At 33.1% G+C, this 27,473-nt stretch overlaps 1 protein-coding gene across 3 annotated transcripts in view; it reads left to right on the top strand.

Annotated features, from left to right (window-relative positions):
* Positions 1-27,473, top strand: part of LOC115453935 (diacylglycerol lipase-beta) — a 79,040-nt gene that overhangs the window by 36,350 nt on the left and 15,217 nt on the right. For all 3 annotated transcript variants that reach the window (XM_030182680.2, XM_030182672.2, XM_030182688.2), the window contains exon 2: positions 23,527-23,622. In XM_030182680.2, the coding sequence (XP_030038540.1) occupies positions 23,528-23,622 (95 nt within the window). In that variant the 5' untranslated portion in view covers position 23,527. The remainder of the gene's footprint in view (positions 1-23,526; positions 23,623-27,473) is intronic.

The following is a 27,473-nucleotide window of genomic DNA, read 5'->3' as shown; positions in this document are numbered from 1 at the left end:
ACTAGTGGTATTTATAGACAATAGATTTTCGGCAATAACATTGTTATTGGATTCATAGAACTACATTTAGAATTCAATTTAGCTTAGGTAAAAACACTGTATATTCTATTAGCTTCATTGGACACGTTATAAGCATAAAAATAACAATAGAGAGCTGGAGCATCATAGGTACTGAATTTTAAAGGAATTTTCACCACACAGTGCGACGTACAAAGGGTTTTGTCTGCTTCATCCCTTTATCAGACGCTGCCTCAATGGGATCAATTACTTTCACTAGAATCGGTCCCACGTACGTTGACAATGGCGACAAAACTAACAAAAGGTGCACCCACACTACATCTTTAGTTGCGCATGGCAGTGGCGAAGGTTGAAATTTTCCGAAACGGCAACAACATATAGGCACTAATATGCATAAATGAAGTCTGTTAATCGTTCTTATGATAATTATATATCATAAAAATTACGAATGGGAAGTCGGTATATTTAATTCTAAATTTAAAATTTTGATGACCGAATATTTATGTCTAAAAATATAATTACAGTGTTATTTAGATGTTATAAATAATTTGTATAATTTATTCCTCTGCAAATGGCGTGCTGTTACACACCATTTGTCTGCGACATGTAACTGTGCCATGACACCAAAATCTCCACACAATTATTTTTTTAACTTAATAATGGTATTGTATACGTAAAAAAAACTAATATTCATAGATTTTAGGTATCTAAATATTGCCCTCTTTGAAGTACAATTAAATATTTTATTGCACAGTAAAATATTTTTGGAATCCTTCAAAGAGAGCCGGAGTTACGAGATGCCCGCATTGCTCGCTGGATGCCAACAAAAAGGATAAAAGAGAATGTTTCGTGTTATAAAACCTTTTACAATAAGCATTCCGTACACTCTGCTGTGTGTAATAATAGTTAAGGTGGTGTATACAAGGATTACTGATGATAAAGTATTATTCTGTATTTTTCCAATATAAAACAACAGCTTGTTAAATAATCTAACAACATGGCCTATAAACTATCAGAAGCCTTAATTTGCGTATAAACAACTAATCATTAATTTGCACGTCACAAACGTCATTCGTCATGAACTGAGTATTGGTTTTTAAGTATTAAGATAGAAAGGAATAGATTATTTACGTTTTCTTAAATCAAGTGTAACTCCCCTGCACGAAAAACCTTTAATAGTCCCACAGCATAGTCTTCCGAGATAAAATTATGTATGTTATAGCCTATATTATGAAAATCCGTTGTCTATCTATCCCAAAATTTATCCTAATCAGTTCAGTCGTTTCAAATTTATCCAAACATTGCCACAAATTTTCGCATTTATATCAGCAAGTTATCTCCGCAAGTAAAGGGCGGCGGAGCACAGGGGAGTAATTTTAGTTAATGAATGTTTGTGTTCACATTTAATTGAATTAATTGGATCGTGTTCAAGCCGCCGCACCGCCGGCCGTGTCATTTCACTCAATTAATTAATTAATATCTTGTATATCCACGATAATATCGATCGATATTATATTAATAGACGACGTATTTTGTGGTTGAACACTATTCTTGTACGAGGTGGAGTGTTTACGTAAGCAACTAAAGCCGTTGCTTCGGCGCTTGAACTCTCTCCCGTCATGTCGGATTGTCATCTCAACGGACTATGTGAGTAAAGGAACAGAAAGTGCACCTGTTTAATGCGCACACACTGATGTACTATAATATCTCCTGAGTACCTGGCTGATCTCCTTTGAGATTAGGCACCGTAATCGATATTCGGCTAGGAGTCATTAATTCAGTGTTTACGTAAACTATGTTTTGAATATTCTGATGTAGTCGTTCGTAAGCAGCTCTAATATTTATAGTATTTATTACTATGTAAATCATCAAGGGTAGTATAAATTTCATCTTACTTATAAATTATAATCTTTGCGGAGACTTGAAAAGGATATTTAGCATTTTTAAGGCAACAAACTAGCACCATACTAAAAATATCTCCTTTAAGTGGCGTAGGCGGCGTCGGCGGTTGACGCAACCTTTTAACTGGCAGCCAGGACTAATGCTAATGTAATAAAACGCTAACAAGGAACCACGAGTTTTAACTTTGACTTCACCACCTTTGCACTTATAAAGTTGTTTATTTGTTATAAAACCTTTTCAAGCCTTTAGTCTGATTTTTGATACGGTAACTAAGTCTATAGACGGTATAAAGAAAAAAAATATTACAAAGATAAAGATCAAACAAGGAACCACGGGTACGAAGGGATAACTTTACCACCTCAGTTCTTATAATATATTTATTAACCTTTCATGCTATTAATAAATAAATGTTAATTTACAGAATTTAGTACTGATCTATAGGTAGATGCAACGTGCTAGTTAGATTTTTTTTTTACCCAGTTTAGAAATTAAAAATAAATACCTTATTACAGCTGCTAAACTTAAATGGAACGAATGGCGACGGGTGAAATTTCAAAAGGGAACTCGCGCAACTTATACTGCCGTGCTAGGCGCAAAAGCGATATGTCGGTGAAACCTTATTTCTACATAATCGAAGTTTAGTAAATATAGTTTTGTATGTAAAACTGAGATAGAGAAACTTTTTGAAGGTTTTTTAATAAGTTCTAAAAAAGATGCCGTTATTTAGGTAAGTTCATTGGATGGGTATTTCTGTGAGCTATCCGACGACATAAAAATCAAGAAATTGATTTTTTTTAAGATACCGCTTTTGAGCTAAGCTCAAATCTATCTATACTGCTCACGGCAGTATAGATACTACAAATATGCATATATGTGGCCTAACAACGTTCTAATAATCAATAGATTTAATGTAATTTACGAAAGTTAAGCCAGCAGGAATCCGGTTATATAGATCATTCGCCACTGAAAGGAACCATAAAAAAATCAAAATATGTTAATCGAGGTAATTTCCGCAGTTCAGTTTCATTTTTAATTTACGGTGTAAACAAATGTTCACGCACAATTATCACTTAAGTTAGCCGGATAGCAGCGGACAATACTGACAAAGGCCTACTCAAACAGAAGCGGTACTAGTGAACGAGCAGGCGTTTCTTTGTTCAGCTAGCTCACACGACAACGTCGAATGACTCTCAGTTTTCCTAAGAAAAACAATGTTATGTAGAAGACATAAAGTTATATGAGGAAGTAGTAGTAATAAACTAAGATACTTGATCTCCACTATCAGCCCAATAAGGGTCATATCTAATAACAAAAATAACTCTGTTATTAAAAACATATCCTTTGATATATGGTTTTATTAGATGGGTTTTATGCATTCGGCTATTATTGGACTTGGAACTAATGGAAGGCTGCCAAAGAATAATGGTATTTAATGGTTTAGTACCTATCCTGCCTATACGGTTTAATATCAAATTACCAAACTTGTGAGTAACAAAGTCTATATAGACTTCACATACCCTCAACATGTTTATAGAGAATTTATCAGGTTTGCAAGTCCCCTCACGATATTTTCTTTCACCGTTAAAGCAAACGATAATTTACAAAGAATACACACAAACTTTAAGAATAGTCAGAGGTGAGTGCCCTTGGTTTTGAACCTGCGGACATTCGTTACGGCAAACCGTTTCACTCCCGACTACCTCTGCTTTAAACGCTATATGATATATCTATAGTCTAATAATCCATAGATTCCAAAACCTGTCACTTGTCACACCCGGCCCATACCCCATGGTCGTCCACCGCAAGGCCCGGGTTGGGAAATAATTAATAAACATACATTCCATTAGTGTGCAATAGCACAGCTGCCGCTATCGTCAACGTGTTAAAATTTCAAACTTTCAAGAAAATGGTTATGAAATGTCACTAAGTAAATCATCTATACTAATATATAAAGCTGAGGGGTTTGTTTGTTTGAACGCGCTAATCTCGGGAACTACTAAACCGATTTTGAAATAAAAATCACTTATAGGAAGTTACATTAATCTTGAGTGCTAAAAGCTACTTCTTATCCCGGAATAACTATTTTATGCGGGCTGAACTGCATGCAAAAATATAAATAAAAATTACAAATATTCTGCTAGCAAATTATTTAACAATTTGAAACTTAACAATTTTGTCGAAGGTGAAGGTTTTGTTTCTGCCTGTGTTGTTTATTCTTTCTGCATATTTCATTCATTAAGCCGAAGAATTATAAATTCTTAAACCATGTTAAAAAAACCGCTAACCTATCTAATATTACAAGACAAAGTTATGGCGCCCAAATCTTGATGAGAGTAAAACATTTCTCAAGCTTACACTGTAATGTTTCAGTAAGCTCAAAACCACGTATGAAATTATTTACGAAATTTAACCGCTCATAAATACGATACCTCTCAGCATTTACATGCTTTAATAAACGTTATGAGGGCCCCGACACGGCACCTGCCTTCTCAGATCAGAATAGTCAAACGTAAACGTGTACGTTGACCCGCCGATGACGTCAATCGGAATCTTGCACTTAGAAGTCAATGCATTACGCCAAGATAAGCAATCAATATTAGAAAACCTGTCATGATTAAGATATATGATTCTATATATCAATATTTTGTATACGTATCGGATTAATTGATAGTTGACGAATAACTTTTTTATAAACATAACAGCCAGTAGGTTGGTGTCTCATTTCTTGTGCATATTAAATGGTCGTCTAGATAAATTATATTTTGTCTGCAAGATTAATATCTTATTGTAAGACGATATTTCTCAACCGATACTTTAGGTCTACCTATCGAATACCATTCCTTTTTTTAGTCTATTCGTAATAATTATAATTGATTGGGATCGATCGTAATTTCATATTGTTTAATTCTGTTACTGAATTGAAAATGCAATTCACGTATCAGTTTTAATTTTTTAACCAAATAAACAGTAATGGCGAATTGATGTTCGTTCATTAATCTTACCATGATTTTCCAGGTCAGCGAAGATATTTGCTGCGCTTAGTTGGATTCATTCCAATCTTGTGCTTTTCAAATCTATTTATCCTTGATTGTAATAGGATTAAGAATGCCTTAGTTATGATCAAAAAAATTTTTTTTTTGATAATCTTTTGTGAAGTGTCTGTTGTGTTTTCAGGAGAATATTATTTTTTCATACGCCATGTTATCGTATAGAAAATTGTATTATTCCTATGCTGATCCCTTTATTTATTCTTCTATAAGTGTATCTCGTGATAGTTCTGTGAGCGTCTATCAGTTATGTTGAGTCCGATATTGTTCAGAATTTCTGTCTCTGTTTCTGCCATGCGGGAAAACTAGATTTGTGCGACCGGAGTTCCATTTGTTCTGGAACAATTTTAATTTGTCGCATGTCCCTCCAGATTGGAAGCGGGATAGACAGACGGTCGTTCGTTTATGCACGTTTAACTGAATTTTGTGAACAGTTAATTCAATTAATCTCACTCAAGCACGAGGCCACTCTACCGTTTATACTCATTCAAACAATAGTGGATTTTGTTTATTGTTCGTTCTATTGTTTTAAAACTTTATAACTATCATTCACGACCTTTCATACCCTATGGGAAAATTCATGTCAGTAATGTTTTTATTACTGACATGAATTTTTATTAATGACATGCGATATTAGGGTTCACAAACTTTCTACAGAGTTAATTCAGGAATTACATGATATAACTATTGAATTGAGTAACATAAAGAGTAAATTGAAAAATCTTGATGTAACGAAAAGTGCTGGCCCTGATAATTTGCCACCGGTTTTTATGGCAAACTGTGCAGATCAGCTCTCAATACCTTTATTTATAATTTTTAGACATTCACTAACCTCAGGTATGTTTCCTGACGTGTGGAAAGAGGCACGTATTGTCCCCATACATAAAAGTGGTACCAAAAACTTAATTACTAATTATCGCCCCATATCTATTTTGTCCACATGTGCCAAAGTTTTTGAATCTCTAGTCCAAAGTCATATTTATAATCACGTTCGCAATCTGTTATCCAGCTCTCAGCATGGCTTTATGTTGAAAAAGTCAACTACCACAAATCTTATGTACTATGTAGATGATGTAACCCTATCGGTAGACAAAGGAGCTCAAGTAGATGCAATATACACGGATTTTTCGAAGGCGTTTGATAAGGTGAATCATAGGATATTAATAGAAAAATTGTCTAAAATGGGAATTTGTGGTAGTATTCTTGATTGGTGTAGATCATATTTGTACCAAAGACCTTCTAAGGTAGTTATTGATGGTTTTGACTCTAATCCTTTTATAGCTCATTCTGGAGTTCCTCAAGGATCGAATTTGGGGCCACTTTTATTTAATGTATTTATAAATGATATTCCGGAAGTGTTCTCCTACTCTAATTGTTACCTATTTGCTGATGATCTCAAAATTTCTCGTGTCATTAATGACTTTGAAGACTCTATACTATTACAATCTGATCTTAATAAATTGTATGACTGGTGTATAACTAATAAAATGTTTCTTAATCCTGCGAAATGTTGTCATATCAAGTTTACATTAAAACGTAACAAAGTGAACACCACTTATAGCATTGCTGGTGAAATCTTAAATGAAGTACCCCAAGTTCGTGATCTAGGTGTGGTTGTAGATACTAAGCTTAAATTTACTAATCATATTGATAATATTATTGACCTTGCCTATAAATCACTAGGATTTGTTATAAGAAATGGTAAAGAATTTAAGAATAAATCTACTACCCTAATGTTGTATAACAGTTATGTAAGAAGCAGATTGGAATATTGTTGTGGTGTGTGGAGTCCAGTTTATAAAGTTCATTGTGATCGGATTGAGAGAATACAAAAAAGTTATTAAGACATTTAGCTTATAGATTTAGGCCACCCAAACATGTCAAAACTTACACTGATAAAATTAAATACTTTGAAATGCAAACTTTGAAAAACAGACGTGATCAACTTAGTTTGATGCTTTTGTATAAAATAGTCAACGGTGATATAGATTGTCCACCTCTTCTCAATAAATTCTCTCTTAATGTACCTACTAAAATCCCTAGATATCCACGTCCCTTATTTAATTGTAGATTCAGCCGAACTAACCTTGGTAGCCACTCGCCTGTCCCTCGCTTATCCCGATTATATAACCGAATTGTAGAAAAATCTGATTGTATTGACATATTTAACGACTCCCTTCCTATCTTCAAAAAGAAAATATTGAACTCGCTTGTTGAAACCTAAATTCAGTTTTATATTCAGTCTTATATTTAGAATATACTGCACTTATGGTGCAGCCAATTGTTAATTGTTATGTATTTAAAATGTTCATGCTGTGACAGCCTGTAATTGAAACAGCACTGCAGAAATTACTTACCGAATTCTTAAAAAAAAAAAACTATGTAAAGTGTATGTTTTGTTGGCTGTACAAATAAATAAATAAATAAATAAATAAATTACTAAGTTAATTACGTTTTATATGTAAGTATCTTGTGAGTTCTATTTATGTATCGTGTTTAATAAAAGAACTACAAAAATATAGTTTTTGTTTTAGGTTACATTGTGACTTGTATGTTCTCCAATGCATGCTTTATGTTTCTTTATAATTCGTACAATTGCGACAAAGGCATAATAAAAGCTGTGACGGCCTAAGATGTTTTTATTACATAGATACGTTATCCGAGCTCAATACTGGCAAGACGAAAGTAAGGTAACTGCCCGACATTCACTTAGTCAACCTCCAACCACTGGCGCGACTAGTCGGCTTACTAACTTTTTGTATTTTTATAAATAAAATGCCTTCCTGTGTTTTTAGACGATGTACACATTATACTCCAACTGTGAATGAAAAAAACGTTTCATTTCATAGGTTAGTAATAAGTACACACTATTTAACTTATGTTTTAATAAATGCATTTTATTCGACTGTCATGGCGACGGGGCGGCCGACGCTCGGGCCCATTCGGAACCACTCGGGCTCGCTCGGGCCGTATCGATGCGAGCCGCTAGGGCTGTGACTATAGTAAATACTCCGCTGTTTTTATGTGCAATTTTGTTAGTGTATGACGCGTCTATTTGTAAAATGTCATTGGTGACGGCAATGTTTTTATTGCATTCGAAGAAAACATTTAATTATGTTTATGCTTAGCTGTTGCAATGTAAGTGAATTAAATTTTATATCTGTCGTAATTGTGGGACAAAAATTATTGCTAGAATTATTTCATTTTTTATTTTTATAAGGTCAAGGTCTATGATAAATGTATAAAAAATACTTTTTTTTCATCATTTGGGCGAAATTGTTTGTTAGTGGGCTAGGTGCAACATAATCCTTCCGCAGCATATTCTACTGAAACTATGATTTTTTGTCATAACTCTACGAGAACCTATAACCAATGAACGAGAGATTTACATTTGTAGCAGTTTTAATTTTGCTTGTTCTAAATAACTAGAGTTTAACGAGCGCAGTGGAATACCAAACAATACTTTGTAATTCAATGTGTTGGATGGTATTTCTACTGTTTATGGGCGGTCGTATCGCTTACCATCAGGCGAACGGCAAGCTCGCATCGTCATTCAAAGCAATAAAAAAAATGAAGACTAATGTTTTTTTTAACTGATACATTATTTTTGGATTGTGCAATTGTATGAAATACCTACTTAAATACTTTTTACTGCTTACCGTTTCACTTCAAATAGTGTAAATAATTATTAAACTTTTCTTATTAATATTTACTTACGGTGTTAAATGAATAAGCCAGTGACAATATATACACTATTCATTTAAAAATTAACTCACTCAAACTAGCTATTGTACGTCACGTAATATTTGTACCAAGGTAGAAGTTGCGATATTGTATAAATTTGGCACTTAAAAATTAAATATTATGGCCAGTTAAATAAGCAGTACGTGACGTGATACAAAATTTGCAATAAAAATGCTATTTAAAAGTTAAAACTTAATTTTTGCGTATATGAATTCATATTCAACCTTCATTTTTGTATCTGTTCTATCCTAATTTAATATCTTTAAATTATATACAAAACAAAAAAATACAAATCTTGTTAATTAATATGAAATAAAATAGCAACAATAATTAGCATTAAAAAAATACCAAATACGAGTCAAAAAAATACAAGTATTATCCACAAGTTAACTTCTTCTTCTTTGTAATGAAATAAAACCGAAAATAAATTGATAAGTAATTAAAATATTTGTTACTGGTCTGGCGTCGGATTTACATTCGCTGCTCGACACTTTATAACTATGCATTATGCAATAAAAAATATCTTATACTGTTGGCGTAACAAAAAAGCTACACAAAATCAAAACCATGGAAAAATAATTAGGAACGTGGTATATTCAAAGCGACATAGATAAAGCCTGCTCGCGTAGCTGTGCAGGCGCTTTCAAGGGCGATTATTACATACGTCTATTTTCATGTTTCGTGCTGCTTTACGCCTCATAACAAAGGAAAACCTGATCTTTTGACTATGACGAAATTCAATCTATACTTGGTTGCTAACCTTTGACATTTACCCTCCACAATACGTCCTTTACACAACATTATAATATATGTGAGGGTTTAGGTGTTCAATCACTTGGAACATTACTTCAATGTATTGTTGTGGAAATGTAATATATTTAAATAGCTTGAAACCTTTATGCTAGGTTCGGGGCAATATATATTTTTTTAAATAATATCGCGATTAGGTACTAAGTAATAGATAGAGATAGATATAATAATAGTTGTACCTAAAAGATGAAAAACGATGCCCATGGTACGACCGTACTTTTTAATTAGTTCATTTTATGACCAAATACGAATTAGAATTAAAAAAATCCAATTAAGTTTAGAGAGGAGTCAGTAATGATAAAACAAATAAGTAATAAAAGAATGACTGAAATTCTGTGAACGTGCAAAGTTATATTAAACACACAACAAAGGTTTATTCTTAGAAGATATAATAATAAATTGAGGCAAAATATAAGTATGCAAAAACATGGGTATTGAACACGTAAGATGATCGTTACTTTATTAGATAACTGCCGGTTCGTTTTATTAAAACATAAGTCACTTGTTCGATTGACGTCATTGTGCTTAGCTCAAGAGATCAACCTCGCTAGTTTTGTCTTTATTCTGTATCTTAAGGTTTCCGTATTTAAAAAGCAAAAAGGTGGAAAATCGGCTACTGTCTGTATTGCGTGTAACATGGAGGTATGGCTTCGTAACAAGACCAGTTGTGCAATAATTGTTTTGATTAAGCACACATCTCAATACCGCGTAAGATTTAATTGTGTCATTACTGAGAGAAAGGGATATAAAATATTATTTCAGTAAGCAAAATAAATCTTCTTTCTCTTATTTCCTCTTAATTTCCTTACGAACTTGTGAAATGTTTGGATGTTTTTATGTTTCTTAGAAATAAACGCAGAAACAACCGAACGGATTTGGATGAAATTTAGCATACGGGTGGCCCGAGTCTTGGTTTAATACACAGACTATCTCGGTAATATCCTCCTATAGGAAATAATGGATTTTTTTATCTGTTTAATTCAATACATGACATGAGATGACATGACGTCTCACAGTGTTTTAGGGACTTTTGTAGTAGACAGGCTTTTCACGTGCGCCAAGCCGCGAGCAATACCATGTGTAATAATAATAAAACCATTTTATTGGAAAATATTACATGTTATTTAAGAAAAACAATTCACTGTATCCTACTTAATATTAATTACTTAGGTTATATTATAGATATTCGTGATGTAAGAAATACTACCTAAACATTAAATTATAGGTAGTTGGCGCAGTTATTGATGCAGTGAATCATACATTAGCATGTTCATAAAAGTATCTATTACCGCATTGATTGACTCAACCTCTCGTGTTTTATATCTATACAAACATTGCATAAGTTTAAATATTGTATACATAGTATGTGTGTTATATATATCTATACAATCTAACAGCTGTTTTCAATAAACGATTCAAATCTGAATATTCAATCCGATTCCTAGAATGAACCAATCAAAAGAACTCATTTGTTAGCGTGTCAAAAAAGCTTCGTTCTGATTGGTCTATTTTTGAGATATAAAAAATATATTAAGATTGTTTATTGATTATAGCGGTAAATTATGCGACCACATTAAAAAACGTTAACCAAATTCGTAACGTATTCATTACAGTGCATAAAAACAATTATGAATTATCATTTATAATGTTTAAGTTGACTTTTAAATGACAGCGTCAGTGTTTGCGTTCTATAATTTGAGGTTATTACGGCAAAGTATTTTGATAATAATTAATCATAAATAATGATAATGGGAATCAAAGTCATAAGTCATAACATTTGTGAATGGAATATTTACCCACATATACATTGATGTAAGTATAGATGTGATTAAAGAAGTAATATAAATTTACCAATACTTTATAGGTACGTAAATTTTAGAAATCTATATTACGTAGCTATCTGTATAAGGTTTAGAAATATTATAACATCATTGATAACTTATTAAAACATACACATTTAAATAAAATCGTAATAAAATCTGTTAATTAATGAAAACTGATTATAATCCGTACAAACATAATTAACGTTACACTAATCACGGACTACTATTACAACCATTTACCACAAAACGTTATATTAGATTGGTCTTAGAAACGTATAATTCTTAACACACCAATCAGTAAAAAAGAGAAAATTCTTCAACCTAATATTGTAGAAAGTAACATAGTATACAAGAGTACTAAAATCTTGACGTCATCGAGAATAATGACGGTGTACCGATGACGTAGTTGCGGCGGGCGCACGGTCGAATCGGCGCAAAGGTGCTATTTACCGACCAATAAACCAAATCAGACTGGTAGCCCACGCGTTATATCCCAAATTACGTGACTATGTAGACCCTATTTATGGACACTGTCGAGTCATTGCCAATGTGACTGATAACATTTTTACTATTTATAATCCCGTGGAAGTTAAGCAGGAGAAAATGGTCGGTTTGACTTTTAGATGTAGCATTTTGTGATGTCAATTATTTTTGGCTTAGTGCCAGAAGAAATCTTGTCAATGAGCGCTGTGGGGAATTCTTCGAGTTTAAATTAAATTAAAGTTCGGATATTCATTAAAATAGTGTTATGATTAATCTTTATAAATGCTATTCTCTAATTTAAACTTCAGTACCCATGGGTATAATACTCACCTTTGGTAATACCATCCATAATATACGTGTTGCACTGTTGAGAATTACTCGGATCGTAGTTCATATTCGTTGAAAGTCAAACTGACGTACAAAAATTACGACTTTAATATCTTAAGGGCCAGGTACTCAAATATTAAGATATTGACATGGGACTCATCTTCTAATGTACGCTTGAAGTCGAACCACTTTTTTAAGACCTACATAAAATTTTGATGTCCTCTAAAAATCGGTTACAGTTGAATAACACTAAAACAACGTGAGATATTGTAAACTAACTTCTCTACGCTCCTGACATTTGAAAATTAAAAATGAAATCTGTAAAATCCAATACCTATGATTTTTTAACCAATTATTCTGGCTACTTTAGTCACGTATTTCTTTAAAGGTCCGTATGACGGTTAATGTGTGTAGATGAATACTTATCGTTTGCAATATCTTTCGAGTTTTATAAGGTAAGTGAGCATACACTAGCTCTACCGAAATTAAACGTGGATTTATCTCGACATGTTTTCGTAGCTGAGATTGCTTTTCAGACGGGGCCGTGAACTTATTGAAAATCTACAAAATGTTGAATAAAATTTCATACACCATTTTTACATTCTATCAGTTTTGATTGGGCAAAAATGTCCTTCTTCTCCAGTGCTGCTCTTTTTCAAACAAGTTTTCATACATGATAATATATTATTATATTGGACAGTTCATTGATCCTCAAACCATTGTCTCAAACGTAAAATCGACGTTCAAAGTTCTTTAAAATGACCGGAACTGTCCAATGTATTTAATATAACCATACGACGTATAGATTTCTCAAAAACATATGGAAAGTGTTAGATTTTTGAATTCATTATTTAACAAGGCTAGACGTAGAGGCGTAAAGGACGTAAGAGAACAATCATCATTACTCAACGTGTGTTTATAAAAGTGGAATTTCATTACGCTACTAGCGCGTACGTTTATTTATACAACACCAGATTTCAACACATTTACGATAGCGTCTACTTGTAATAATGTATTTCAAGTTTGTGCTAATAATGCCAGTGAATTACAACGTGATTAATTTATTATGGCAAACTAGATCGCTGACAGGAGCTAATAGAATTTATTTTCTAAAAATAACTTGTGTTAATAATACCGCCGGAAACTCCGTTCTTTTATAAAGAACGCTTAATGATGTACCTATTTTGCATTCTAAGGAGGTATTTGACTCGCAAATGTCCGTAGTCTTCAACAAAAAGCGTCTATTGGGAAATCCAGACAATGTTATGTCTGCGGTAAAATCTGTATCGTTATAATTTCGGTTTGTCTGGAAAAATACTTAATTGGGCTTGCATGATGTTTGAAGTTTAAATGCATAATAATATAACCCAGATGAATTGAGAGAGCACTTTAAGTAAGCAAGACAATATTTGCCAATATATTATTTACATTGACCCGATAAAACTACCGTGGTCGGTAACGTCGTGGTCGGTACTACGATGATCAACGATCAAAACTGCCTCATCAGGTTTCATCATATTTGGCCTACTTTACAAACCGTTCAATTCATCTGGAGAAGTATCTTCTGCAAAATGAACACTAAAACGTTGCCTTGAAAGTCTAGAAGAATGTGCTATAGTTGCTTTTTATAGCACATGACAAAAAATAGAGCTATTGCGTGACCAGATCTTAAGTATTAACTATATCAACTACCATAATACTGGTATTAGGGTTGATGAGTTCATCAGAATAGTTATTCTCAGGCATCCAGGCTATAACAAATTTAAAGGAAAAAATTTAAAGATATTTAATACTATTCCGATAATATCGCTACCAGAATGAAATGCAACTGCAATATTGTCATTTGAAACTCCTATTCTGTATGGTTAGCATATTAATACCACCCAGTGGTACACTTAGTGCTGTATTAATGGATGCAACTCAATATCGCTCTTAAGTACGATATCAGCTGAGACGCTGTCAAATTAAAGTCAGCATCTTAAGGTCGTCACTATTTTATAAAGAGATATCAACAAAATCTCAAATAATATTTTAAGTCACAGCATATGGGAGATGTTGACAACTAAGTTTTGTTTAAAAAAAAATTACGGCTCCGCTGCGAACAAGCTCATAAACTACAACTTAAGCTTTGTTTAATAAATAGTTGATATCTACTTGAAATTCTACCCAAATTTGAAATTGATTTATTAATACGGCCCTTAATCAGGTTCCACGGGAATTACACAGCAACACCGGTAACAAGATGTTCATAATGCCTAATTTATGTTCACATTTCGGGTTGTAATAACTTAAACGTAATCAATTTCACCTCAGCACTGATGCTAGTTGCACTGCACTCGTGCCTGACGAATAGACGTTAAATTATATAACCTAACATTATAAAGGCGTTTGTTTATTGGGGTGAGCGTAATACCCGCCATTATTAAGCTTCTGCTTTCTCCTTGACCTTTGTGAAATAGTTTACGGGCATGAACAAGCATTGATAAATTCGCGTGAAAGAAGGGTTCAACCTAAGATGTTTTTTGTAAAACGTCATTGGGTTCAACATTGTTTCATTTTTTACATAATTCATATTGAATTTACGTGGAACTCTAAATATATATAATAAATTATAGTAAATAATTAATTTCGGTATTATATTCTAGTTAGCAGACCGTGTTCTAATTACAGTTTATACTAGGAGCTTTACATTAGTGATACTGGCTGATGGAAAAACAAATCTAGTACCTATTCGGTATCAATCAGAATATTCCTAATGGCATTCCTAGATTTCCATATGTTTTTCCTCAATTAATATGTAGGAGTTAAAAGACAGAAATTCCAATATCAACGTCAACACATAAATAAATCGCTTCTGCTTTGCTATGACGCTGATCTTGCTTTTACGTGTTTCTATGCCAATCCATATAAGCTGTTTTAACCGCTTGCTATTTATAACTTACAATTCTTGAGATGTAAGTAATCTTAACGCTGTACACAGATGCTGAGAGCAGGATCCGGTTCAAATTCAATTATTGTGTCATCTATTGTCGTAAATAATCTGTGGTTACCTTTGTCTATTATTATAGAATACCTAATGCCTGTTTTATACTTTTCGTATAATGTTATCTGAACATACATTTAAGGCGATACCTCAAGGTCCATTTTCATACATTTTGTTTCACCTTTAATCTGGGTAACTAAACAAGTATCATGGATATTTCTGCCTTTAAAATTTCGTCATATTAAATTTTAAAGGCCGAAATATCCATGATTATTAATTATTTTTACGTTTTTCTTTCAACTGCGAGAACTAATCACTAACTAGACGTGAATTTAAATTCTTTACTTGCCAATACTTGTTTAGTTACCCAGATTAAAGGTGAAACAAAATGTATGAAAATGGACCTTGAGGTATCGCCTTAAATGGTTAAATTAAGTAACGATCTATTTATTCTTAGAAATAAATCCCACAAATCAGAGCAATCACATGAACTACATGTGAGCGGTTACAAAACTCTTTTATGTAACAAACCTAGTAGGTAACAATTTTTCAAGGTTTTTGTAAGTTTTGGTTAACCATATTATCTAAATGAATGACGTACAAATAAAATGAACATTCATTTGTAAGTCATGATCCGGTTATTTTTATCCCAGTAAAATGAGACCTTTATATTTGGAAGAGTTTCCCATCATATTATATTGCTGTATTTAAAAGAATGACATGAAATGGAATTAACATTTAGGGTTCCTTTTATACCAGAAACATGAAACTTATACTTGGAGAGATTCACACGGTCTCTCGGCAGCAAGCAAAAATTCACGAAGAAAGAAACAAAAGAATACCCTATTGGTTAAAAATACGTGAATAACATAATTAAATAGATTCTACTAAAATTTCTTCCGTCCGTGGCCTGAGGAATTATGGTAAACAAAGTGTGAAAAGTCGATCCCGTCTTCCCGAAATATCAGGCCGGTTCAGTGCACGGGAAAAGGGAGCAGGGCAACTGCCGCGTAACAAATCCAAAACAATCCAGTTTGCTGGCAATTTGGCAAAGTTTTGTAACTTAAGAAAATTTCGCCGGTAATATTTACGTATTAACAAGTTATTTGATTGTTCTTAAACTTGTTTCAGGTGCCTTTTTGTACTTACGTTTTTGTTTATTAATATCTTTTCAAAACCGTTTCGGGTAGTGATCCTCAGTGTATTTAAAAAAAAATACGACTTTACACATTGGATACATATTTTATGGAACGTAGATGCATGGATCCAATACTCTTTTGCCTTGTATTGTTAGAAATATGTCGAAGTAATTTGATTTCATGCCTAGTGAATCGACGAATACCTACCTTACTAGACGCCTTCTACGGTATACTATGGCGTGCCAATAGACTCGGAAGTGTTTGGAACATGAAAATTCCAAACAGGAAACGAAATGTCAAATATTTTTAACAGAGAGGGAAGAATGTTTTATAACATCGTTAATAATATTTGTAATAGCACTATTGTATTAATTGCTTAGATATCCTACGACGTTAACTTCTGTCTATAGGTAGTCTAAACATAAGCACCACTTACTGAACAATAGCGATTAATTAATAAGTGCCCACGACATAACAAACCGGTATGATTCAACCTAGAAATTTCCTACCATAACCTTCTTAAAAATAATATAACCATAATATCTTACAAAAGTATTTTTAATCCTAAACTATCAGTTCCCTTTATAAATAGGTTCTATAAAAATATTCCTTATAAATAACGCACTATAAGTCCCGTAATATTCGATATAAGGAGTATACGAGCTCTGAGCTAATAATAGAAACCCGTAGGCGGTGGTAATAGAATTACCGTCAAGGTCGTTAACTAAGGATTCTGTATAAAAAGAAAGTTACTTACTTACGTTGAGAGAAATTTCGTATTTATGTCTTCAAAAAATATTTGATACTTGATGTTTTAATAGCTGCAATGGAGAAGTATCAAGCATGTCCGATGTCACCATTATAGTGGTGATACTCACTCATATGGAAACGCAATTTTTTTTAACGTCTGCAGTTCTTATTTTATAATTTCGTGTAAGTCGTGTACCTATATGCGATGTTATCCATTGATGACAATGTATACCTTGACGTAGGGACAGTGAATTGTGAAGCAGATTACGAGATTGTCTTGGGGATTTAGATTTTTAGTGTTAGAGAATTCTCGTTTCTAAATATTCTTAGTAGGTTTGACATAGTTTAGAAGTGGTAATATAAATTCACCAATCGGACCACATCTTCTTCAATTTGTGAGACTTCGTGGCCTTTGCCGATCGTTGTATGAGTTAAATGAGCCGTGTCTCCAATGCTGCCTAACCACAAATTTACTTCTTAATATACTTACGTCATGAGCATAATAACCCAAGTGATATTATTCTCGTATTTCGTTTTTATAGCATACTTTTAACGATGGAATGGTGGGTTCCATGACGCAAATTAACAATGATATCTATAGAGATATAAGAAAATGACTTTATTCGAAAATTACTACGCTCGGGGCAATTGTTTAGTCGTTATTTGGCAATCTTAAGGCCAGTAAAAAATCGACGGCTTAATTTTTTAAATTTGTCTTTCAATCTTGTTTTTTATTTTCGTTCGCAGTTCGGTCACAATACAAAATTCTTAGTATAATGACATTTAATCATAACGTGTTGTCAAAAATCATTATACTATTTTCTCTGAGCTATTTTCTTTGCAACAAGCTGACAATATCTATGCGACGCTTGACAACGCATTTGCAAAATAAATTCGTTGATTTGGAATCAATTCCTTCACAGTTCACATATTACGGTTATTTACAGCAATATTTTTAGTATAATTGCAAATGTAACAAATCAAAATGATTGAACAGCTAAATGATAATATTGTTAATAAATCAAACGGATAACCTGTAGATTTAGTATTATACGTCCCAAATAAAAATTGAATCGAAAGAAATCTTAGTTTGAATCCGTGGTTTTCGACGTATGGCAGAAATCTATTTTATGTTTTTTTTTGTCTTTACTTCCTTTAATATGTAATCAGATATTTAATTAATTTTGTCTATGTAATAGATCTGGAGTTTGATCCATAAATTGTGTCTTGCTAACGTTTATCCGTATAGTATACCTTTTCACTTATAGAACTTTTATATAAATATTAAGACTAAAGTAACAAAAACCTTGAAAACGCACTTAATTAAAAAAGACATCAAATCGTTTCACGAAAGAATATATAGAAGACCTTTGAATAAATTGCAATATAAATACATACTATAAAATGTAAAAGAACGGGCAAAACATATCTATTCATTACAACACAAAAAAAGGAAGTCGGGCTTGTTAGAAAGCTGGTTTTCTTCGGTCACACTGTCTTAGAAGAATAAGGAAATGTTAATCAAAATAATAATCACGAATCTCCAACAAAAGGCTGGCTGCTATTGTGGTCCTACCCTTTGCTTGTCACAGGCCTTTTGATATGGCTATTCAAAGCGGCAGCGATTTTATTTAAAGCGTTAAACCCGTTACGAGAATTATGAAAAGACGTTTATCATTAGTCTAGCGCGGCGCTCGTCTCGTCATTTCATCGTTTAAAAACGTCGCATCCCACACTAATTAGAGCATTTTATAAAGGCAGAAATAAAAACAGTTCGCATACTATTTCATGAATATTAATATGCACGACGCCAGTTTGCTCATCGTTTACTCGCACTCTGGGTATAAACTCTGCAACGTGACACTGGTTAATGAGATCGCGTTTAAACTGACAGCACTACTAATAATCTATTAAAAGAATTTCAAACAATGACTCAATGGATGTTTGGATCGTCTTCAATGTTACGACGGCACAAATAAATTTATTGTTTTACGTAATACTGGCAACGTAATCGATGTAGCAATATTTTACATAGTAGAAGGCAGACGAATGAACAGGTGTTAGGTAAATCTGGTATTAACTTAAATAACTAAGTATATAATCCACCTGGTAACACTTTCACCGATCTGTCACCAGGAAATTGAATTGCCGATCTTTTAGGAGTAGAAATTGGACAAACAGTTGAATAGATGTGATGGGTTATGGCTTATCCGGCCTAGGCAATCTTATTGACTACGAAATACGTTGGTATAGCTGACATATTGCACCGGTTTTTTATGGGATAGTAATGCCACACAGATTAATCAGCTGGTTCAAACTGCAGTTAAAACTATCGGCAACGTGGGTCTTCTATTTGTAATTCTAGGATTTAAATATTTGTTGTTATTGGTTTGTTATACAGCCTCCGTGGTGTAACTATGACGGCTTTAGCTTTACTTTACTCTTTATGGAGCCTGTGGATTCGATTCCTGTATTGATATTAAAGTTGGTATGATTCTCGAATATCTAACTCTCTGGGTGTGGCAATGTGGAGTAAGTTAAAGTCTCTCACCTGTTAAGGCCGATATAAGAATTTATGTTAGATATATATAAATTATTGAATTACACTATATTCATTTTGGAGCGTGTATATGATCTCTATTATAATTATAAATACACCATTTTACGTATTCAAGCAAGCGTCGACAAGCGGCAATTTTTTTTTTACACAATCTCGGTTCCTGTTTAAACTAGAAAATATTTTATTATGTTATCCAACATAGGCTAACTTACATATTATGTTAATTCACGTGTAGTGGATTAAATTATTATGGTCGAGTATAAGTTACGCATATAAATTACAAATTAGAGCAATAGACTAGTTTTCTCACGTTCTCCGACAATTCGTTACGTTGCCATTTGTCTTTTAAATCACGACAATTTAATTTGATTAAATATAATTGTTTAAAATATTAATTTCTCGTACTGTGATGCGCTCTGAATAGCCGTGGTCCCAGGCAAGAGATTTCGTATCTTAATGGGAAAATAACAGTCGGAAGGACAACTGATAGATGGCCATTGGTGGCACATGACGATATAAATTTTAGCCCCTGTCTATCGTGAGACGCGACTAATACGGGGACATGAGGAGTTGCGGCCAAAACGAACCAAACTATTGTTTATCATTTAAGAACTAGTCTAAATTAAACATAATCGAAAATGGTTAAGAGAGCAAAGCAAATTCAGGAAACAATATTTCGATTTTATATAGGTACCCTTTTCATTATTATTCTAAGTAGAAAGTCCTGTAGTGGGTATAATAGGTAAACTATAAACACATATTCGAATATTATCTAAATTTACAAATCATACAGGTACTAGGTATGCAAATAAACTATTTAATTTAATTTAAGCTATGACGTTAAAACGTGTAAATTATACACGTACACAATTATATAAGTACCTACATACAAGTTAAGTCCTTGCAATTTAAATAATGTATGAGTTTATTTTATTTCTATTATATTTTACGACGTAGGTACTATTTGACACCTTTGTTCAAGTTGTCTCGCACAAATAGTTCTATTATTAAAATATAACTGATAAAATAAAATTATATAGATCTACCTACTTGTTTGTGAGAACAGTTTTTTGTTATTAGCCTGTAAGTAGCTATGTCATGTAACTTTCACAACACGATAGCAACCGACGCGATCTGCGGATCTTACCTTTTTATTAATATAGAACAATTTGGAACTCGTATCTTGACTACTATTCATAGTATATTCTGGGCCCTTATTCTGTAAGATAGTGTAAACGCGTAACGCGGCCGTGTCATGTTATCTTCGAGAAATGTGCGTGGAATGATATTCTGTAAGCCAAATTTCTATAGTCCTAAACATGATGCGTTGTGTTAAGTGCTTGTTACGCACTGTCAAAATAACGTGCGGGATATAGAATAAGGCCCCAGTATATGTCGAATTCTTGTCATTCTAAATTTAAAATAGTTATATTTTTTTTAGACGTTCGGTAAGAAACCGCTAGACCTTGCTGCTAAGTCATAAAAGTTGATATTATCTATACTATTATATAAAGCTGAAGAGTTTGTTTGTTTGTTTGTTTGAACGCGCTAATCTCAGGAACTACCGGTCCAAACTGAAAAATTCTTTTTGCGTTGGATAGCCCTTTGTTCGTGGAGTGCTATAGGCTATATATCATCACGCTACACCCAATAGGAGCGGAGCAGTAATGGCTAATCTCAGGAACTACCGGTCCAAACTGAAAAATTCTTTTTGCGTTGGATAGCCCTTTGTTCGTGGAGTACTATAGGCTATATATCATCACGCTATACCCAATAGGAGCGGAGCAGTAATGGCTAATCTCAGGAACTACCGGTCCAAACTGAAAAATTCTTTTTGTGTTGGATAGCCCTTTATTTGTGGAACGCTATAGGCTATATATCAGCCCGCTATGGCCAATAGGAGCGGAGCAGTAATGGCTAATCTCAGGAACTACCGGTTTGAACTGAAAAAATATTTTTATTTTGGATAGCCCTTTGATCCCGGAGTGCTATAGGCTATATATCATCACGCTATGACCAATAGGAGCGGAGCAGTAATGAAACATGTTGCAAAAACGGGGAAAAATTATTAGTTTTGAGAGCTTCCGTTGCGTGCGCTGCGTAAACGGTTAAAGTTATGCAACAATGATGTATTTATTTATTTATTTATTTATTTACTTACTTTTAGGGAAGCTTACAGACTAATAACAAATGTAAATAAAGTAAATTATATAAACTTATTGCTAATTACAAGCCTCCACCATTTTATACACAATATACCACTTTCTTGTTAACTTCTTTATTTATTTATTTTTATATATATAATATTTGCATACATATAATTGTTTTCCCATACTTTGATCAATGTGTTTTTATTTTAGGATAATCTAAGTAAATTTGATGTGCGTTTACAGTATTGCAATTTAATTTCGTAAGCATTCCAGTTTCAGCGTGAATTTTGAGTTGAGAAATATTCTTTTGTCAATACAAGTTTAACCTTACTAATTTTTGTACAAAATAAATCAATATCTAGACTTAAATGTAAGCTATTGAAAGTATTTGAGCTACGTATTAAGAACGAATTGGTTCTATAGTTGGTATTAGCGGATGGTGCGCACAATAATGGTCTTTGCCTAAAACTCAACTGATTAGTGCGCAATGATAACTTTGATAGAAGATAGGGGCAGTCAATAGATCCCCTGGCTAATTTCATTAGTAAACATAAGTCATTTACACATCTCCTATATTCCAGTGGAAGGAAATGATATCTCTCACAACGATGATAATAGTTGGACGAGATTTGTTGTGCTTTGAAGTCTAAAAATCTTAGAAATCTCTTTTGTATCTGTTCAATTCGAGCAATATATATTTTATATTGCGGATTCCAGACTTGTGACGCGTATTCTAACTGGCTTCGTACAAAAGAGCAATATACAATTTTTATGGGCTTCAGTGTTCGGAAACTAGCAGCAGTCCTCATTATGAATCCTAAGGATTTAGTTGCTTTCCTTACTATGTGTTCAATATGTTTATCAAATAATAGTTTTTCATCATGTATGACACCCAAATCCTTAGTTTCTGAAACTCTGCTAATAGGGTTATTGTAAAAGGTATAATTAGTATTTATAATATTATTTTTTAACCTAGAAAATGTAATGTGAAAACATTTGGAAACGTTAAGTTGAAGTTTGTTAGAACGGCAATAATCTGCAAACCTATCAAGATCTTCTTGTAACTTAATTTCATCTGAAGCCTTGAGTATTGGTTTCATGATTTTCATATCATCTGCATATAACAAGGCATCAGAGTTAAGGAAGCAAGATTTCATGTCAGAAATAAATATTGTAAATAGCAATGGACCTAAGATTGATCCCTGTGGCACGCCTGACGGTACAAATTTCCAGCGAGAAGTAAAGCCATGTGATACCACTGCCAGTGTTCTATTATCAACGTATGATTTGAACCGGGACGGGAGGAACAATCCCGTCATAATTTTTTTTATGACGGGATTGTTCCTCTTAAAAAGTTCTAAAAATATATATTATAAAACAAAGTCCCCCGCTGCATCTGTCTGCCTGAACGTGTTAAACTCAAAAACTACCCAACGTATTAAGATGAAATTTGGTATGGAAACAGTTTGAGACCCTGGGAAGAACAAAGGCTCCCGGGAAACTACTACTTTTATAACGGAAAACTTTAGCCTGAAAAACTTTATAACGCGGGCGGAGCCGCGAGCAAAAGCTAGTTATAAATAAGTCCGCCAACTTCAGGTTCGGCAAGGCAAATAAAAAGTACCAAACAACAAAGTTATACATTTTTTTTAGTTTAGGAAAGAAATTTTGTTTTTAAAATATTCTATTTGTTCCTATTGTTTTAACAGAAACCGACAGAAATTAACCTACTTACATACTTACTTTATTTATTCACAATTTTTTTTTAATTTCCTATCTATTTGTTCCAGGATGCCGGCGCTCCGGCTACTCGGACGCAAATGGCTGGCAGCCTCCGACGATCTCGTGTTCCCTAGCATCTTCGAACTTCTATTTCGATTTGTGTGGTATGTATAATCTGCTAAGTGCTATGATTAAAGGTTAAAACAAAGCTGATAAATAAAAGATATGTAATTAAACAAAACAAGTTATTAAAAAGAAAGTTGATTAAAAAAATAGCAGCAACTGATGTACTTAATATGATAAATAATATTTGCTTACCTACCATTTCAATGTAGTAGTTATTATTTATTTAAAACACATAGTCGTTATAGGATACACCCAATTCGAACTGGCGGGATAATTTATAAAATAAATTATATACTTAACACTATTAATATTAATTATACATGATACGTGTTTATGCTATGTCCTAGCGTTTGTTCACGGTATCGCAAGTAGTTTTCCGAAATGAAAGTCCCATTTTATATTTTCTCGCTATATTATAAAAAGTTGCCTATTTACTTTTTTAGAGTCTGAAACTACCTACATAACAAAATTCATAGCAATCTGACACAAGGATGCAGCGGTGGACTTTGTTTTATAATATGTAAGGATTATGATAGTAATTTAGGCAGGTATGATTGATATGCCGGTTATTTCCCCTTAATTTTTTAAATTAATTCACTCGATAAATATCCAATTATAATTATTACTGTGTGTTTCTCGCGGTTTCGCGCACGTGATTCTTCCCCTCTACAAGTCCTGAATCCATTATATCCATAATCGGTATGCGCAATCGGTAGGTACGCTGCCAAAGCCATCTTTTCCAAATATCATGCCAAAGAGTTCAATTATTTATTATGGGAGCGAATTCCCGAGGAATAAAAATACCCTATGTGATAATCCAGGACCTGAATTATGTGTGTTCTAAATGTTATCCAAATCCGGTTAGCTGTTTCTAAGTTTAGATTGTTTTATTGCTTTGTATGACGAGACGAGCTTGCCGTTCGCCTGATGGTAAGCGATACGACCGCCCATAAACAGTAGAAACACTATCCAATACCTTGAATTACAAAGTATTGTTTGGTATTCCACTGCGCTCGCCATCCTAAGACATGAGATGTTAACTCTTATTATGTCAAGTGGTTACACTGGCTACAATGACCTTCAAACCGGAACACAACAGTGACTACACACTTACTTCTAAACATCCAAACATTTTCACAATCTTTCGCATGCGTAATATTATCGTGCGCCATTAAAGATACCAACATGAGCTATAAAATATAAGTTCAAAGGTAGTTTTGGGACAAATTCTCAAAAAAATAATTTTATTATTTACAGCTTCCCCAATTACTGTGCAAACAAGCTAAATTGATCATCCTCCTTAATTTGTTAAGCGTTAATGGGTTACGCTTAAAAATAAGAATTACTTGCACTTCACGGAGTTGTGAGCTCGTCTATCTTTAGTTCAATGTTACTTGTGATTCCCGGCCTGGGCTTGTCACACACGATTAACAATAATCGTGAAACATAACGCAAAGTTGCTTGCAATTGTTTATAATAGCGACATAACGTGCAATATATTATCGCAATTTATTCCATTATGTTCAATACTTGTATATTTTATCATATCGTGATTGAATTTAATGAATAATATTTTTTTATGATATGATTACAACATTTTTCATTCATGCTCCGCTTCTATTGCTCATGTTATATATCCTATAGTCTTCCTCAATAAATGGGCTATTAAACACTATAATATTTCTTCAATTCGAACCAGTAGTTCCTAAGATTAGCGCGTTCAAACAAACAAATTCTTCAGCTTAATATAATAGTACAGATAAACAAAATACCGACATTTCACATATCATCCGTAGTCCTATAGAGACAACATTATATGAACTAAGTGAGCAGATCTATTAGTGCCAAATTCAAAATAAACAATCCGACATCCTTCAATACTGTCTTGTGCGGAGATGTTGCCATAAATATAGGGAATAAACAAAACCAAACTGAATCGTATCACATAAGTGCAAAAAAGGGGTTTCTTTCTGTAACCTTTCCGAGGTATTCGGTTTTATAATCCATAAAAGTATTTCGCTTGCAACAAGCTATAATAGAAAAGTTTGCACAACGTAGAAGTTTCTGGATACTTTGTACTATAGACAACTTTAATAACCTGATAAAAAATGTGAGTATTTGATTTAAGATATCAAATGCCAATATCTGGTAACGTCATGATGATTATTCGTTTTCAAACTCATTCCCCCAGCAACGCGGCGTTAATAAAACGAAACGAAACATATATAGAATGTGTTAACATTTTAATTTTACTCTTTGTAACAACATAATAAGTCAATAGATGTATCAGTGGAACGTTTATTTTTATTGTTTGCCTTCTTGTCATATTAGCTATTTAGTTTTTATGATATATTATGTCCTTTTGAAAAATACTTCTTCAAAGCGATAACACGTTCCGAAACAGTGGTAAATTCATGACGATTCAAAAAAATTTGTGAAGGATTATTTGAATTTAAAACCATGGAGAAGTCATAATTAGAACATCATATAATAAATGATAGTGTAATTCAAAATATAATCTTAATTGAATCATGCTATGTTGACCTATATAAGGTTGCATACAGTACTCTTATGAAAGTTTATTTTCGGTAACTATTTTGTGAACCAATAAAAACAATCTTTGAGTTTGAGTTTTTTGTAGATTATATTAGAATAGTATTAGTTGGTTTTGTAAATTTCCAAACTACCCTTCAATATTTATATAATAAACACACGCACGACTACTTTATTTACGTAATATTCGTATCAATGCTGTTAACTCAAGTGGCTTAGTATATCACATCGTATTGAATATCAAAATGGAGATATAATTACGGGATAATACCCTATCAACGTATTATATAAGCAAGATTAAGTGTATATATATCTAAATAAGATGGGTTTACTGATATTAAAAGGATGCAAGGTACCTCTAGATTTAGAAGGTAATATTTTGTTATTAACAATATATTACAGTTTTCATGTAGCTATAACTTAGGGTAGGAATAAAACTGGTTGACATTGTATCATTCAACATGGAGAATTCTTTGTATATAATTAATTGATAAAGAACGCATAACGTAAACGCGTAAACCAGTCGCTTTTGTCGCGTGAAATTTAACACCTTAATTGTGGTATCAAGAAATCTTTTTTAAGTGTCCTATGGCGGTTATTGTGGTTGTATAAACGGGAAATCCCATCGGGCTGGATATAATGAAATCGTAGAGTTTCGTCGTTAATAAATTTGGCAATCAATACCACCCATACTTTGCTCCAGTTAAGTGAATTTTTTACTTGATTAACTCGATAATTTGGAAATTTTGAATATGTCTACATAATGGTAATCGTGTCTTGATGATGAGAAATGATTATTAACATCTTAAAAGATGGTAATCAGAAGTAGAGCAAGACTACCATTAGTGTGTTTATAAGATATGTCTCAATTTTATTGGGGCTAAGACATTTCCGCCAAAATGTGATCTCATTGAATTCCATTCACGATTCAAGAAACAGTGGCATTTTTAGATCAGGTAAAGGGAAATCAACCGCCGTCATTTTATGAGCTTACAAAATTCAACAATTTTAGTAAGAATTTAGTTTAAACTCATGAAATGTCAACAGAAAATGCGAAGTGCTAATTCCGACATTGCTCAAGCCAAGTAAATTTAAATGACTTTCCTCGCTCTCAGTATTGTACGAGTACTATTTGTATCTCAGTTCTGCACGACCTTCGCGTCTTCTCTGATTGTTTTGTAATGGATTTTAAATTGTCACAATATTCGACATTTCCACTGGCCCCCGTTCATTGGTGGCACTTGTAGCTAATTTAACGTATTTTAAATTATGTCGCATGTTTGTTTTGCTGCAAATTGATTATTATTTTCCTTGCTGGAACATATCAGACCTAGCC

Source organism: Manduca sexta, chromosome 17 (genome assembly GCF_014839805.1).
Source record: "Manduca sexta isolate Smith_Timp_Sample1 chromosome 17, JHU_Msex_v1.0, whole genome shotgun sequence".
NCBI classification, from domain to species: domain Eukaryota; kingdom Metazoa; phylum Arthropoda; class Insecta; order Lepidoptera; family Sphingidae; genus Manduca; species Manduca sexta.
This window is presented reverse-complemented; position numbering and strand designations above follow the sequence as displayed.